At 46.7% G+C, this 17,138-nt stretch overlaps 1 protein-coding gene across 8 annotated transcripts in view; it reads left to right on the top strand.

Moving 5' to 3' along the window:
- Positions 1-17,138, top strand: part of TRIO (trio Rho guanine nucleotide exchange factor) — a 314,559-nt gene that overhangs the window by 216,170 nt on the left and 81,251 nt on the right. For all 8 annotated transcript variants that reach the window (XM_059694768.1, XM_059694767.1, XM_059694770.1 and 5 more), the window contains exons 28-33: positions 1,022-1,114; positions 3,354-3,465; positions 5,094-5,284; positions 7,248-7,349; positions 10,738-10,880; positions 11,414-11,513. In XM_059694768.1, the coding sequence (XP_059550751.1) occupies positions 1,022-1,114; positions 3,354-3,465; positions 5,094-5,284; positions 7,248-7,349; positions 10,738-10,880; positions 11,414-11,513 (741 nt within the window). The remainder of the gene's footprint in view (positions 1-1,021; positions 1,115-3,353; positions 3,466-5,093; positions 5,285-7,247; positions 7,350-10,737; positions 10,881-11,413; positions 11,514-17,138) is intronic.

The following is a 17,138-nucleotide window of genomic DNA, read 5'->3' as shown; positions in this document are numbered from 1 at the left end:
GTGGGGGAGCAGAGTGGAAGGGGCGAGAGGACTTCGTGATGGGGAATGTTCCGTATCTTAGTTTGGGAGTTGCTTATAAGTGGTCAGAACATTGGTCGGAACTCACTGACCTGCCCTTAAGATTTTGAATCTTACAGTATGTGAAAGAAATCCTTTAGATGCGCAAACGTGTGTATCATCGTTACATCCCGAATCCCACGTTTTAAACCATGGCAAATTGAAAAGAAACCTTGGAAACTACGTTTATGATCTGGAAGCCAGAGGAGGAGTTGTCAGTTTTTAATTTACTCTGCTAGATGCCTGAGGAGCAAGTCATTTGGTGATTCGTGCGGCCGGCACTTCTCAGGGCTCCTCTGGTCTGCTTTTTCTGGCAAGCCGGGTCCCAATGACAAACAGATGGAGGGCACAGCGATGTGGTGGCTTTTACGTCCATTTTGCAGCGTGGCCTTCCGGGTGACAGCCGTTCTTGATAAATTCTGAGAACGCTGAGAACTGAGAAAAGGCAGCCACAGCAGATTGGTGTGGGAATTCTGAGCTAAAGCAGCTGAGTCGTGAGACTGAATAGGGGAACAGAATTCCTTGACGGTGTGTAGCCTTGTTAGTGGGGGAGAAGGAAGTGTCTGTGGGGAGGGCTGTGGTCGGTGACTCGGGCACACGTGGCCGAAGCTTCAGGAGCTGGTGGGAGGGAGGGTGGTCGGTCCCTGACTCAGGCGTGACGGCTCCGAGGGCGCCCATCCGGTCCCTGGGGACAGCGCTGGGGGTCGTTGACTCTGCCTGTTTGATCTGAGAGCCAGAGAGGCAGAGTCAACGCTGCCATCTTCGGGGTTCCAAGTGATGACACATTCACTACGTGTAGGTTGACCATATTAGAAGAATAATCAGTGATTTCTGCTTTACATTATAGAAAAATAATGTGTGTATATTCATGGTGGGGATACAGAAATGTAAACTGAGTCGATGCTGTCTAACTTGCCCAGTGCTGTTTGTATTTACTTATTTATATAACTTTTCTTGAATTCAGGAGATCCAGCAGCGGCACGGGTTAGCCAATTCCATCTCCTCCTACCTTATTAAGCCAGTGCAGCGCATAACCAAGTACCAGCTCCTTCTAAAAGTACGTATGACGCATCCTCAGCCTGCAAAGTGTATGATTGGTACATTGCTATTGTGACTTTTTTCTTTATCTGTAAAGTTCCCTGAATTTTAAAAATGACACCTAGCATGTTTTGTTTTGTTTTAATTCATTGCCATTTCTTTCCCTGACCAATCTCTTAGTGCAGCAGGTAAATAAGAGTATATGCCTCAATTATGCCCCCTAAACGTCACTGACCAACCCTCGTCAGTAACACAGAATGAGAAAGAAAAGAGAAATTATCTGTCCTGGAACTTTATACCATGGCTCCTAGTATGGCTGCTGACTACGGACCAGGCACTGTGCTGTACACTTTGCATAGATGAAGCCAACCTCACACAGTGCTGTCTGCAAGGTGGGGCCTGGCCTTAGGGTGGGGCGTGCCCCCAGTCATCACTGGTCCCCACCACCGGAGGGTGGCTCTGCACTCAGGCCAGGCTGGTGCCCAGGTTTCCCCTGAACCTAGAAGCACTACCCTCTGGTCTCGTCATTTGTTGCGCACAAATGTATACAGTTTGTTCGTACAAATCAAATCACAAGTATTTGAGTCACACTGACCTGCTTTTTCTTGGTTACGAATGATTATAACTAAAGTCACACTTGTAAAAATTCTAATAACTATTAGTCTTGGCAATTGGGTGGTAAAGAAAACTTAGAATTTGTGGTAAGAATGTCTTAGAGTGCATTCTATATGTAATTGACACATATTTTCTTGACTACAAGAAAAATAATCTACAGCCTCCATCTAATGGTGTTTACCCTGCCATTTCATTGGCTGGTGAATGTTAGTAATTAAACATTAGAATGTACCAGGCATTCATCCCAGGAACAGTATCTTATGAACCTGTGTCCCCAGTTCAGTCCTAGCACAATAATAGGAGGCAATAATGACATTCAGAAGAGGGATTTATGAATACCTGAAACTCTTCTGTACTCTCTTTATTGGTAAGAAAAAATGGAGAAATAGTTAGGAAGTGGCTGCCTTCCTTGTGGTTCCCTTCTGGAACTTTCTGTCGGAGCAGCTCCCCTGCCCCTCAGCATCAGGATCTCCCTGAGGGACTGTCTGACTGTCCTGTCCCTGCAGAGACTTGTGGGCTGAAACTGCACACTGGAAGCCGGGAGGCTAAGCTGTTTATCTTAACATTTGCTCTTCGCTTCCTAATTCCGTAAAGGCAGTTCACCTCTGGCGCCCTCAGGATTGAAGGACTTTGTTTTAGCCCATGGCTCTCTACAGGCTGTTCCTCAGTGACCTCATGTCTGGTCACTCGCTGGCTGGGGCTGGAACTCATAACCCTCCCTTGATTCTGAGGAGGGTCCTGGAGAACAGGAGTAAGCGGTGTTGATCCCCAGCCAGGAGCTCCTGCCAGTGCAGCTGGCCTCCGTGCGTGGAAGCCCGCTGTGCCATGCTGCTCAGAATCATAGGTAAATGCCATCTGGTCGTGAGTGAAGGTGCTTGTCCGTAGCTCAGTTGCTCCAGACCTTTGGGTGTGAGGCCAGAGCTGACCTCACTGTCATGTCCCTCTGTTGAGTCCTGGGACCCAGAGCGCTGTTGCTGTGGCACTGCCTGACCAGTAGTCATTGGTGTACAGGTGAGGTGTCTTGGAGCCCAGAGGAGTCAGAACTTGCTGTCCTTGCTATCATTCATCAATGATGGTGACCCTGAGATCTGCGACGTAATCACTCCCAGGGAGTGTGATGCAATCATGGGAGCTTCTAAACATCCTACAGGCAGAGGGTGTTGCACCATCAGTGTTCCTACAGCGTCACTGCTCCTGCCGCACACTGTGCAGTTCCAGGTTCGATGGCCCTGCGTTCATGGCACCAGAGGCTCAGAGTCATGCTGGGCCCTGTGAAAGCTCAGTGGTACTGGCAGGACCCTGGCATGACCTTCAGCCACACCAGTAGCTGACTGCTCTGCTCTCCTAATTAAATATTTTTATTTGTCATTTTTGGGGCTTGGTAGTTGACATGTACACCAATTTTATCTTAACTTATGACTTCCCCTGGTTTCTCTGATGTGAAGAAATGTCCTGATTGAGCAGGACAGACCTGTCTGTCCATTGGACACAAAGACAGTAATTTGTTTCCTGTGAGACTATATGCCCAGGAGACCACAGTCTGTCTTTTTATTTTAAAAATCAAAGCTCTTTCATTTCTGCAAAGATCTTGGTGGTAGAGCATGTCGCAGTCTTCGCTAGTTCATGGTCTTGGTCTTCTGCAGGAGCTCCTCACGTGCTGTGAGGAAGGCAAAGGGGAGATCAAAGACGGCCTGGAGGTGATGCTCAGCGTGCCCAAGCGAGCCAACGACGCCATGCACCTCAGCATGCTGGAAGGTACCGGACGCCCCACACCTGTATGCGCTTCCTGCTGACATCTGTGAATGGATTTCCCTTTCCCTGAAAACCTTGGCTTCATGCCTCTGTGTTTACTTAGGAGTAAGAGTCTAGATGTGAATGTCTTCTTTTTTAAAGAATTGGTTTCATTGCTTCCCTTAAGATCACGTGAAATGCTTCCACCTAACCACCTGTCCCTGTCCCATTACTGGGAATGGCCTCTCCCCACTCTGAGCTTCGTATCGCTGGCCTTCACCTGCCTGGTCTCTGTTAGGTGATGGGTTAGGATAGATCAGTCCCCTAAGATGAGAAAATCCTTAAAGGGGCTTGTTGCTTCCCCATCTCTGCATCCATTGCATCACATGCCTGAGCCTGGAACACGTAGCGAGTACCACACAACTGCTTATGCAGATGAATGTGGTATATAACACGGTAAAGAATCAGATAAATACACTTTAAAATGTTGCCATTATAATTTCTGTGAATGCTTCTGCTTAAGAAGGCGATTCTGTGTTCCGGAGCTTAACTCTTACTCTCAGGTTACACACAGTTACAAGAAGCGCTGCCGGCCTGTGCCTGTCATTATTGCTGGCAGCACTGAGCAGCACACTAGTTAGGGCAGAGATGCTGCTCTTGATCACAGAGACCAACAGTCAAGGCCACGCGGCATGGCTTTCTTTCTCTGGTGTAAAACGCGGAGCTGGCGTGGCAGCCCTTCCTGACGCCAGGACTCGGGCTCTGCTCCTGCTCGTTTCTCTCCACGCCTCGGATGTGCCTGGCTGGCTCAGCTCAGGATGTGTCTAGACTGTGTTAACCTTGCATCGGGCAGGAAGTGGGGGGTGGGGTTGGGCAGGGAGCAGCTAGACGTCATACATGTGACTCTCCCCATGCGGCCTGTAGGTGTGGGGCTCCCCAAGCTGCAGAGGATGCTGGGAAATAGAGTGCTCATTTGAGCGGCGTGGCGGGGGCTTCTGCTATTAGGGAAGAGGGGCAAGTGGAAGTTGGGAGACAATTAGTCCCCACCTGCCCCAGGAATCTTAGAGTCCAGGCAACTGGTCCCTTCCGTGAAGAGATGAGCATTCATTAGTGAGAGCCAGCCAGTGGCCAGAGCATGGCTGATTCGCATGAAGAAGTTTGCATGCAGATGGCAAACTCCAGAGAGATGAGTACCCAGAAGGAAGGCTAGATGGCCTTGTGGAAAGGCCGGGACTGCTGAGGAATGTCCTGGAAGGGTGTTCTAGGCCCAGGAAGCAGAACGTCCGGGAATCATTCTGGGCGGAGGAGGTCCGTACGAGGAGTGTTGGGAGTGCAGGTGACGAGGCATGGCATTCTCAGCTGGTGAGAATGCCACCCTAAGGAGCTAGAACATACGGAATAAAGCCAAGAGGAATCCTGCTTTAAAAAAATAAAAAACAAACAAACAAAAAAAACACACGAAAAATATATTAAAGTCTTGTTTCAGGAAGAATTAGCCTTTCTCGGATGGGCCAGTGCTGGGGAGGCAGGAGTCGGGCCCAAATGGAAATGCTAATCTGAGATTTAATTGATGGGCATTTTACAAATTTTTATTAATCATAATGCTATCCTTTTTATTTTAAATTGATTGTGCCTCCTTTTTTATGTTGTAGGGTTTGATGAAAATATCGAGTCTCAGGGAGAACTCATTCTGCAGGAATCCTTCCAAGTGTGGGACCCAAAAACCTTAATTCGAAAGGGTCGAGAACGGCATCTCTTCCTTTTTGAAATGTCCTTAGTATTTAGTAAAGAAGTGAAAGATTCCAGTGGGAGAAGCAAGTACCTTTATAAAAGCAAATTGTTTGTAAGTATTGGCATTCGGAATTTTAAGTTTAAAGGTAACACAATTGCAACATTTTTGTAGGTAGGGAAAAATTACTCTTTGTTGCCTTCAGGTTATCCTAAAATGTTGAAAGTCCAAAATTGTCATTTCTTCAGTGAAATTCTTTGACAGCTATGAGTCCACTAGAGGGCGCTCCTGAGTTTGCGTTTTCTTAGACTTAGGAGACTTGCTTTTTCTAAATTCCGTAGACTCTAACTACAGGATAAAACACATTTTGTAAGTGAATTTAAATCATTTGCCTTTCGTGTACCTTAACTAGTTTTATAAATACACAAAATGATTGTATCTCACTATGATTTTGTGCAGTACTCATATCATTGTAATTAATTTTTTATTCACCATCATTGGAACATACTTATGCAGCCTTACAGGGTGGCTCACTGTGGGATCTTAGTGACAAAATTTGATATATTTTCATTAAAAATAAATTTAAAATAAATAAATATATGGGTTTTACAATAGCAAAAGATGATTATTGGAAAAAAATATATGTAAGCAAAAATCGTTTTAAAGACCCACAATCCCACCTGTTTAGAGACAGCTGCCCTTGAGTGCTTGGCAGATACAGTGATGCATTTGAATTCTTACTTGTCATTGTACTTCCTGGCAAGAGAAACACACCTGGTGCCTTTTTTCCATTCGGAGCACATCCAACCAGTCTCTCTATAAAATCACATGTCAACTCAGAAAAGTCTCAGGCACATGTCGTCCCCAGGGTCCACTATATTTCCTTCTTCCCTTAGTAGCAATATCTCAGAGGACTGTCATCAAAAAATTTCTGGGCAGGCTCAGGCAGTGGGAGGATTGGGCAAAACTAAGGAAAAATCACCATCAGAGAAAGAATAGAAAATGCATTAGAATTTGGTTTATTTATACAAGGTATGGCAGATTGCTTATAAATATTGATAGATATTTGGAATTTGGATAATTTATATTGTATTCGTTACATGTTTTTATGGTATCCATATGTTAATCAAATTCCCAAAGTAATAAAATACTACCAAGTGTAGAGAGCATCTGAATAATAATCTGGAATTTGCAAGTTCAAGCTAATGGTTTTCATACCCTTTCCTTTGGCTGACATCCTGTTTGAGATTGTCTTTTGGATCACAGCCACCTTACATCATTTTAGATCATATTCTAACTGGAAAGAAAAAATGCAGCATTGCTGGCTAGTAATCTCACTAGCTGGCTCTAATCTAGCCTCAGAGACCAAGCTAGTCTGTTTTAGAAGCTGATACATCTTCACTTAATTTATCTTTTAAAAGTTGAGGTTCCCTCAGAGGCCCCTCTGCGCTATGCATCGCTCTGGGTTATGAATCACTTCCTTCGCTGGAGGCGGAAGAATGAGTTGGGGGGAACATGATGTGGTGGGGTTGAAGGTGTTGACCTTCATCTGCACTCTTCCGTGTTCCGCATATTACACCTACATATATTACAGAGAGCAATTTTGTCCTTAGCCCTTAAAATTATTGGTGAAATACTAAAAGTTTATGCTATTGATAAAGAAATTGGAAAATAACTGAGCTGTTAAAACACCATTTTGCCCTCCATGAAGGTACTTCATTCATGCGGAAAATGGGAGTGGCAGCTCTTTCACAACCAGAAAAACGCATTTTGTTATTTATAAGGTTGAAATGGGTCAACTCTTAATCTTCCAGATAATAAGGTTTCAGATACTTTGCTTTTTCCCCTCTGTACTTGCTTGTGGACTTGCATCAGAATCTCCAGTAACAGTGCTCACAGGATGTGAAAAAGATGGAACCAGTCGTTTGTAGCCTAAGAACAAAATTTCCTTATTTTCACTAAAGTGAGGGCTAAGGATTACTTATTAAAGTTAACAAACTACGTTGTTATAACCTAGCATGACCACATGGTCTCTGAATTGTACTCTCATCTAATTATATCATTGTCTTTTACGCAGACCTCAGAGTTGGGTGTCACAGAACATGTTGAAGGAGATCCCTGCAAATTTGCACTGTGGGTCGGGAGGACGCCAACTTCAGATAATAAAATTGTCCTTAAGGTACGTCCATGGGGAGCTTGGGGCTATGCTCTGTGACATGTTTATTGTGGCAATGAATGCTTTATTTTTTCCTGTGGTTGAAACTGTGGGTTTTCATATCACTTTATGTGTTACTTTTATGTTCTGTTGGGATTAGTGATTACCACAAGAACAGTAGAATAAATTCAGTTTGGTATTCCAGGGGTGAAATAACGTGAGCTAAACTTTTGCTGGCTTACTCAAATCAAATGGAGCAAGTCTTCAAACTTTTCCCGTACTTCCAGTCTTGAAAAGAATTGTTCATTCCCTGAGAGATGCAGGAAGTTCAGGTCCAGGAGGACAGAGAGATGGGCCCACAGCTTCCATGCACACTTGACCTGTGGTTTTAGAGGACAGGGGGCACCTGGTGGAGTGTGATGCCTTGGACAGTTTCAAGGCTGAACATGCCAGCCGTCTCCATGGGGTCCTGGGCTCTTTGGCTTTCCAGTTTGGGGGCAGAGGAAAAGGGTGGATAGTGATCAGCTACATGGGTTTTATGTAATGTTTTGATTTCAAGTGTTTAAAAGACACTAAGGGTACTTTGAGGTATCTAGTCTTTGGGGGAGGAAAGTATCTTTGAATATTTGATTTGAACTCTGTCTTGAATACACTACCCTCTCCTAAGAATGGCAAAGGGCTCTAAGGGTGTCTTAATGTACTCCCCTCCTTCTGTGTTTGAGAAAATACAGATGGAACTGTCTGTTGGAGCTGTCTGGAAAGACCATAATTGACTTAAGGATGTTCTGGGGAAGATGTAGACAACGATTTGTAGGATATTGGGAGACGAGCCAAAAGCTTAATGGGCCTCTGGTGTGTGAACTTTCATGTCAGCGATTTTGCCTTGCATTCCTTTGAATCTCTATGGTATTCCCAGCAGCCCCAGGTTATTCAGCAGCGTGTCACTCATAGAGCCGCTGACGGTTACACCATTGCGTTTTAAGATGTTTACTCACATAGAAATGAGGAATTGTTTTGCAATGAATATATGATTACCAACCCAGTGTGTTCTTGTTAGTACTGGCAGAAAGCCCTATAAAACATAAATTGCACTGTTAGCTAAATATTAGATAACTGAACTTTACTAAGGCATAAAAAAATTTTTAATTGTTTTATTGCTTAAAGTATTACAAAGAGTATTACATATGTCTCCTTTTTTCCCCGCCCTTGACAATCCCCTGACCTCCCCTACCCCCCAGTGTCTTATGTCCATTGGTTATGCTTATATACTAAGGCATAAAATTTTAAGACGTTAAAACTTCCAACTTATATTAAGTGTTTATCCAGATTAGCTGCAGTGACATATGCCAAAGGGTGTATCTAAGAAATAGTGCCAGATATTTTAGCCAGTTATGGATTACTTTCATTTGGGACATAATAAAGTACTCATGATGCAGTTGAACAAAAGACTTCCTGTGGGCTTTACCAGATGACAGTTTTCTAGGGAGTTTTGAGTAATATTTTTCTCACTTCCAAGAAGAGATTAAACAAAATGATGTTCTCATTCATTTTAGAGATTGCTTTGTGGTGATGACACTGGTGTGAATGGTGATGACAGTGGATATCGAGGTGGTGGCAGTGGTGGTGGTGGAGATGGTGGTGGTGAAGGTGGTGGTGGAGGAGATGGTGGTGGAGATGGTAGCATTGATGGTGGCAGTGGTGGTGGTGATGGTAGTGAAGGTGGTGGTGGCAGTAGTAGAGATGGTGAGGTGGTGGTGGTGGAGGAGATGGTAGTGGTGGCAGCGGTGGAGATGGTGATGGTAAATGGTGGTAGAGATGAGTGTAAGTGATGTGATAGTTGAGAAAATGTTTTGGTGGTGGTGGTAGTGGAATGTGGTGGTGATGGAGGTGGTCACTGTCATAGTTGTCATGGCAATGATGCTGATGGCCTGGTAGTTGTAAAACAAAATGTGGTCTTTTTTTACTTTGATAGTCTGCAAGGGAGAATTCTATTTCTAAATCCTTTCTTAAATGGATTGAGACTACTAGGAAGGTTATCCTCTATAAATGTAATGATAAATTCGCTTTATATCATGAGAATTTTCTTTATTTCTGAACCATAGTAACGGTTTTCCTGATTTGTCTCCAAACTTGGCCAGATGTTCTTCCTCAGATACTTCTCTTTGTGTAGCCTCTGAACATTTGTACCAGGCATTTAAATTCCAGTAGGTCTGTGTGTTCAAGTTTTCCACCCTGAGATGCTTATTTCATGCACAAACTCCCCTGCTCTCTAATCACGCTGCTCCGACCCCAAAGTCGGCGTGACTGCTCTCCTGGCATCAGATTCCGGAATGGGAGCAAGAGGCCCCTTTTATCGTATATTTGCCCATTACTGTCCCTCAATAACTTTAAAGCCATATCCTCCAGTTAAAGCATTTTATTTAGAGAGTTCTCAATTTTAATTTCCTTTCCCACCATGGGCTTTGGCTTTCTAGTTTCAAAACAAGGCCCACCATGAGGACATGGTGGGTTCCCCTCCCTTTGTGATCTCATCTACAATCCCACTGACGATTGTTTTAATCATTTACAGGGAATCATGTTTATATCATAGGAGGCTGATGTTTTCCATAAGGAAATTAAAACTGTTACTAAGGCCCAGGGCGTGTAAAAGGGAACACAAAGCGCCCCTTTGAGGCAGTGAGAGAAAAACCTGGGCGGAGTCACGCCATGTGTGTTCATTCAACAAATGCGTGCTGAGGGCCTACCCCGTGCCACGTCCAGAGAACCTTTCTCCACGGGTATAATAAAGGGCAATCCACCACGTGGAACTGGCAGTGGGATACACTCGTTTATTTAGCGGTTTATTCCCATTTACAGCTAGGGGTCGGTGAGTGCAGAGCTGGGGCAGGCTCTGTCCTGTGCACTGGGAACTGCAGCCTCACCTGCTGGCGGTGGGACTGGCATTCTCTGTGTCCACGCCACAGTTCCTCTTTTCACACGAGGGTAAGGGAGCCCGAGGACACTCGTGCTTGTGGAAATGTGGCGGCTGCAGCTGCTGTCCGATGAGTCCTGTGACGGGCAGCATGACCAGAGGTTCAGGGTCCATGGACACTTTGCCAGCCACTGACCATTCCTCTTGACCTGAGTTGCCTCAGAGCAGCTTTGGTTTGGGCTGGCTGTGTTTTCATGTCTTCCCGGGGCCAGGGAATGATCAGTGATTAGAATATCCATTGATGTGGAACAACATAAGTGCTATAAAATAAAGATGGTTTTGATTTAAAAATGTCCAAAATTAGGGTCATTTATTTGGTGGCATATTAAACATAGGATGGGCTGCTTTTCTGCTGGAAAGTGATGTTTAAAATGGGAAGCTCCAGCGATGCGAGGCCTGCGTGGTTGGGGCAGGATCTGACGGGTTCTCGCACCGATTCAGGCTTCCAGCATCGAGAACAAGCAGGACTGGATAAAGCACATCCGGGAGGTGATCCAGGAGAGGACCATCCACCTGAAAGGCGCCCTGAAGGAGCCCATTCACATCCCCAAGACGGCCCCGGCCGCGCGGCACAAGGGCAGGCGGTGAGTGTGCGCAGGAGGTGTGGCTAAGCTTGTTTATTTAATGGGGAAGGAACAAGGCAGTGTTAACGTAATATTTTTCAAAAGTCGTTTTTCTGACATTTGGAGGAATATGGTTTTTAAACATAGTTTATTCTTAGCAATGAAATTGCTTCGTCAAGACAAGACCCTGCTTCCGCTTAAAGTGCAGGGCTGTGTGCGAATCTCTGGCCATTTTGCCTTTCCCACCCAGTGGTGAGTCCATCCGGGCACATGTGCAGATCTATGCGTTTCTGGAAATAATCATGTCAACTCTATTTTTTATTATGTGAATTAAATGGAATGATCTATGTTAGATACTTAGCCCAATGCCTGCAGAAAGCCTGTGCTTAGCAGTCAAATCCGCGTTAACACAGGGGAGGTAGCAGCTGTCACAAAGACTGACTTGCACCCCTTGAAACGCAGCCATTCTTTCTCCAATGACCGGTGAACGAGCCTGACCAGTCTAGAATAAAAAGCCAGCAGAGTCAGGAATTAAAAATGTCCTGTGTCTCCAGGGACGGAGAGGATCTGGACAGCCAAGGCGACGGCAGCAGCCAGCCCGACACAATCTCGATCGCCTCCCGGACGTCGCAGAACACACTGGACAGTGATAAGGTACGCTGCAGCCAGCCTGCACTGGGACACAAGTGCAGCCGGTCTGGTCTGACGGGAAGTAGTCTCGTTCTATCTGTAAGTGACAGTTGTCATCAACATTTCAAACAGCTGCTCTGTGCTGAGAGCGGTGCCAGCACCGGTGCCAGGGCGGAGACTGGGGGCTTCAGGGTTAGAAGACGTTTACCCTGAAGATTCAAACAAACCACTTGCCCTTCCCAGTGCTGTGCCTGTTCTATCAGGTGTCCCCAGCAGGGTGTTTAGCTTTTTCATTTTCTATTAAGCAGAAGAACCTGTTATTTTAAAACAATATGACAGAGAGCCCTGGTGCATAAAAGTGGAGCTATTCTGGTTGAAGCAGGGACACGACTCCCTCCACTTGGCCCTGAGGCGCCTTCCAGACACAGGAAGTGCGCCTGGACTGGGCCCGCGGCTGCGCCGACCACCAGTAAGCTAGATCTGATTTGTGTCAGAGTCCACAGCGGTGGCCTGCAGTGTCCCAGGATCCTGTCTTGTGGAGTCAAAATGCCTGCAGAATAAGTGGGCAGGAGAAGCTGGGCTCCTGGGCTTACACGATGCCCAGATGTCCTCGGAAAGCCCGTGGGGGACATTCATCTCCACCACGTCTGTTCCAACTGGGATGAGCAACTGCCTGCTCCTTCCTAGACATGAACCAGATTTTAAAACAAAAATTATTTGACAGAGAGTAGGGGTTCAGAAGTCCTGGGTTCTCTCTGCCTGGTGCGAGCTGTGCTTCCTCGTGTGAGACCTTCGTCTGGGTCGTGAGATGCAGGAGCTCTTGGTAACACCTTCCAGGGCCCGCTCACGCGCAGGAAGGAAGTGCCCTGACCTCACTGCATTTGGGGGTGGTTGGCGGCAGAGAGGGAGTCCCACAGCGGGGTACTTCAGGTGGCAATCCTTACAGTCCCAGACCTCGGTCTTTTCTCACTAAGTTTTACAGAAGAATTCATGGTATTTAAATGTCATTCCCAAGACACAAGTAAGTATATTCTAAAATACAGCTTTTCTACAATGATTTCATTTTCAAAATGCTTCTAGTTTGAGGAATTAGTTGTTTCTTTTTCTTCTTTTTGAGTTCTCTTAATAGTAAGTCCTGGAACTTCAAATGCTTAGAATATGAGGACTGAAGCATAAAAACAATGTCTGGTTTTATTTTGCTCAGAGCTCAGTGTATGAGAATTCAGCACATATTGCTTGCCAGTAGGAATAATGAGGAATAAGATAAATTACGTGTTCAGGCTTGTAGTGCTTAATGGCATCTCTCCCTGCGGCCCCACCCCAGAGCCGCTGAGTTAAGAAAATGAAGTTTGAGCCTGGAATCATTTCATTAGAGTAATTCTGATTATTTTCTTTTTTAAAAGATAGTAATTGAAGTGATTGAGTAATTTAAGTACTCTGTTTACATAAGAATTATAGTAATAATTCTTAATAGTTATGGGAGCTAATAGATGCTCAAGTTAAGGGCAAAAGCCTCTTCATTCAGACTGTCTCACAGCCTCGCCTTGGTGAGAATCACCCCTCCAGCACTAGGCCCATCTGGCCCCAAATTCACCTTCTTACCACATATATTCTCATGGATCTGGCCTGGGTTTATCAGAAGTGAGTTTAAAGTTGTTTTTTAAGTTTTTTGGATGACATTGCCAAAGAGATAAATAAATGCAAAAAGTTCTGCCTTTTGGAAGGTGTGTTAAGACTTTTCTGGAGGTTGGTCCAAGAAGAAAGGCTGACTTTGTCTCTTCATGGGGTTTATGTATAAACTAGAGGCCCAATGCACGAAAATTCGTGCAAGAGTAGGCCTTCCTTCCCCCGGCTGCCGGCACCAGCTTCCCTCCGGGACCCGAACCCCGGCTTCCCTTCTCCGGCCGCCAGCAGGCACCCATGACCTAGGCTGCTTCCCTCCACCGGCCATTGGCAGGCACCCGGGACCAGGCTGCTTCCCTCCTCCGGCTGCCAAGCAGGTACCCAGGACCGGAGCTGGCTTCCCTCGGGCCGCCCGAAGGCACCTGGGACCTGGGCTGGCTTCCCTCTGCCCCGGCTTCGTCAGGAAGGATGTCTGAAATGATGTCGGTCTAATTAGCATACTACCTTTTTATGATTATAGATGGGTGTGGTGGGAGTCTGGAAATGCTCCCTGGATGTAGTAAGGGCTCCCGAGGTGGCTTCCCACCATAAAGAATTAGGGTGCTAGCATCCCAGTACATTCCTGGTCCCCAGAGGCATGGCCAACAAGTCCACATGAGGGTACACACAGAAATAAGGTTCTGTCCTGGAGTTAGGAATCGCATTACTAGCTCTGCTTCGGATCTGTTATGGCTTAATAAATAGGCTTATGTGAACTTGGAACCGAGCCTGCACAACTCGAGTAGAAAAAGCAGGCATCATCCTAAGGGCTGATGCCACTAACAGCAAATTCTATTTGTAACCAATGAAAGAGGAAGAATAAATCACTGTGAGAAAAGTGTAGGTTTGCAGAAATTGATCATTCTACCTGGATTAGAATTTTTAAAGAACTGCCTATTAAATATTTTAGGTAATTCACCAGTTTCTGTTTTTCTCATCTAATGTGCTTCCTCTGAACTTCATTGTGTAGCTCTGTGACCCCGACAGGCCCACTTCTGTGAAGGCAGCCACGCCCCCCACCCCGGCCCCGGCCCGGGGAAGCTGTGACAGCCTGTCACTCAGCAGCACCCAGCTAAACACTCCCCTGATTCCTACCCATCCTGAAGGAATGCCACTCAGGACTGAGGTGTTGTAAGTGGGCGTGGCACTAGTTCCTGATACCCCTCACGAGACCACAGGTCCTTCATGGGCTCGAAAGGGTGAGGAAGGATGAAAGGGCTTCCCCAGGTCGTAGAATTGCAGCGGGTTCCTTCTTCAGTTCTTGGATCTGCACGTGGGACGCGCATAAACAGCACGTGAGGCCTAAAGTCAGACTTTGGGGTTTGGAGAGGACACACCCACGAGGCCTTAGAAAGAAGCCCGTGTTCCCTCCACACGCCCGCTTTTGTGTCCTCTGCTGGGGGCTTTCTTGCCGCCGTCCCCCTCTTACACCTCTGGCAGAGCATTTCGGGTCAGCAGATGATTCAGGAGAAAACATTCTGAAAAGTAGGAAACTGCTTTCTTTCCCGAGTCATTTTGCAAAATGTGCAGTTTCCCTGAACTTGGCTGCACCAGAACCCCACCCCCCCTCCCTCCAGGGCAGTAACTTTTCATATGTCTCAAGGTCCTTTCCACCATCCATTTTTCAAGTTTAAACAGCCTCTGAGGACCCGGGTAGACAGCTCCAACAAGGGAAATTACTTAACCATATTCCGTCTCTGATTTAATTTATCATGTCTGTTGTGAGTTAGTTGTTATCATGGAATTTGGTTCCATTTCAGAAACTGGGTGGGGGGCTCTTTTTGACTCAGGCTCTTGGAGAATTCGTAAGTAAACGTTACCTGCCAGGGCTGTGTAATCCTCCAATGGGGCGCAGGAGGCTTTGGGAGGAGTCTGTTAAAGGGGGGCGCCCGGAGACACCCTCTTCCCAAGGAGCGCTGTCAGAATCGCTGAGTGGGCCGCTCAGAGATACAAACCACCTGCCCCCACGGGCACATTCCCTTCTCTGGAAACACCAGTTTTAAAAGATGCCATCTCTGTCCCACAGTGAGTTTGGCACTGATGCTTGCCCATATTCATAGTATTATGCTGATAAAAATGATCTTATGAAAATATAATTTCGCTTCCAAAGAAATCAAGTGCCTGCCAGACCCTTATCTCATTGGTCCCGAGCGTGTCCCGAGAGGTAGGGAGGAGCGTGCCGAGCCAGCCTGGGGTGAGGAAGTGGCAGAGGCCAGCTGACCCGCCGGCCACCCAGCGCTAGAGCGCTAACGCCAGAAACGGAATGTGGGTTTAATTACCCGTCGGTATCAAGGCCTCTTTATTTCACACTGGAGCCGAATATGAAGGAACTATTTTTTAGTATAAAAAGCAGCATTTGAAAACTTTTTAGAAAACATGGACCCAAACACAGGCTGCTATAGAACAGAGCATCTTGGGGTCAAGATGGAAATAAATCAAGATGAGGTGTGTACGGGGAGCTGCCCGAGCCAGCAGGGGTGGGGGTGAGCTCTGCTGGGCCTGAGGGGCCTGTTCTCACTGGGTGCCTGAGACATGCAGTGAGGCTGAGCCTTGGCATGAACTGCCGGAGCTTTTATAACAGGAATATGGGAACCCACGTATCTGGAAGTATAATGGTTTCAGTCCCTCCTACCACAGCCATCGCACTGTGCTGGGGACCTGAGGTTTCATGTGGCTTAAAAAATCAACCACCGTTCTCTGTGAAGTGACCTTCTACACCACAGGAACTGGGCTGGGTTTACGGAAAGTGCCGTGTTGAGAGAGTGTATAAAGCGGTTAATGCCAGTCCATCTTCGCATGTGGCTGATTCACGTGTCTGAGGAAGGAAACTTGTCTTCCACAGGGACTGCCGCCCTCCGGCACCCAGCCTCCATCCCGAGCACAGGGCACAGACAGGAGCGCAGGGAGCCCTGGTTCTTTGCTGGGCCCTCTCTCCTCTGGCCGACGGTGCCAGAAGCAAGGGCACCTTTGCCCAGAGGAGGCACTCAACTCACTGCCAGCCTTGCCAGGGCACCCGGCCTCCCAGGACCCCATGTAGGGTTGCCCCATGCAGACATGAAATTGAGTCATTAAATTCAGAGCCTTTCTATAGGATGACACATAGTTTTAATCTCCTCAGGGAGAATACTCCAGATACCATTAGCCTCCTCTGCTCAGAGTGTAACAGGGTACCAGCAAACAGGTCCTGCATAACGCCATTTCTTTCAACATCATTCTTTTTTTTTAATATATATTTTTATTGATTTCAGAGAGGAAGGGAGAGGGAGAGAGATAGAAACATCAATGATGAGAGAGGATCATTGATCGGCTGCCTCCCGCAAGCCCCTCACTGGGGATGAAGCCCACACCCCGGCATGTGCCCTTGACTGGAATCGACCACATCGTTCAGTTATAAGGTTGATGGGATAGCGCAGGCGCCTCGCTCTTGTTTATCACTGTTAGCCTGTGGTAAACGTGGTCTCATTGTACCTCGTGTCACTTAAAGTCACAGAGCCTGTCAGCAAGTCAACTGAGGCCTTACTGTCCCCCTCAGAGCACTGAACGTCCAGTAGCTGGTGGCCAAGAACAGGAAGCACTCGCCAGCTCGGCCTCGGCTTCTCAGCAGCTGATGGCCTTGGGCAAGCCCCTCCACCTCTCTGTGCCTCGTCTCCTCGTCTGTAAATGGGGATGATGTTACCTCACAGGCTGTGGGCATTAGAAGTGTGTAATGGGTTTAGAATCTCGTCCAGCAAGTACCGGGCACTGAATAAATATTAGCAGTTGCTGTGTCTTCACTTTAAAAACCGCTCCCTCCTCCCTCTCCATGGGCTGTTGGCGTCAGTACTGGCTTTGCCGACTACTGTCCGTACCGGCCTCTCTCCTCTTATTTGGGCCCTCCTGATGACCGTGGATTCGGAAGCCGGTTTTGTTCGTTAGGAGCTTGAAGCTGACCTAAGGGTGAACTGCTCAGCCTCAGTGCCTGCACTTCCTCATTTTGGTGCCTCAGCA

Source organism: Myotis daubentonii, chromosome 4 (genome assembly GCF_963259705.1).
Source record: "Myotis daubentonii chromosome 4, mMyoDau2.1, whole genome shotgun sequence".
Taxonomy (NCBI): domain Eukaryota; kingdom Metazoa; phylum Chordata; class Mammalia; order Chiroptera; family Vespertilionidae; genus Myotis; species Myotis daubentonii.
This window is presented reverse-complemented; position numbering and strand designations above follow the sequence as displayed.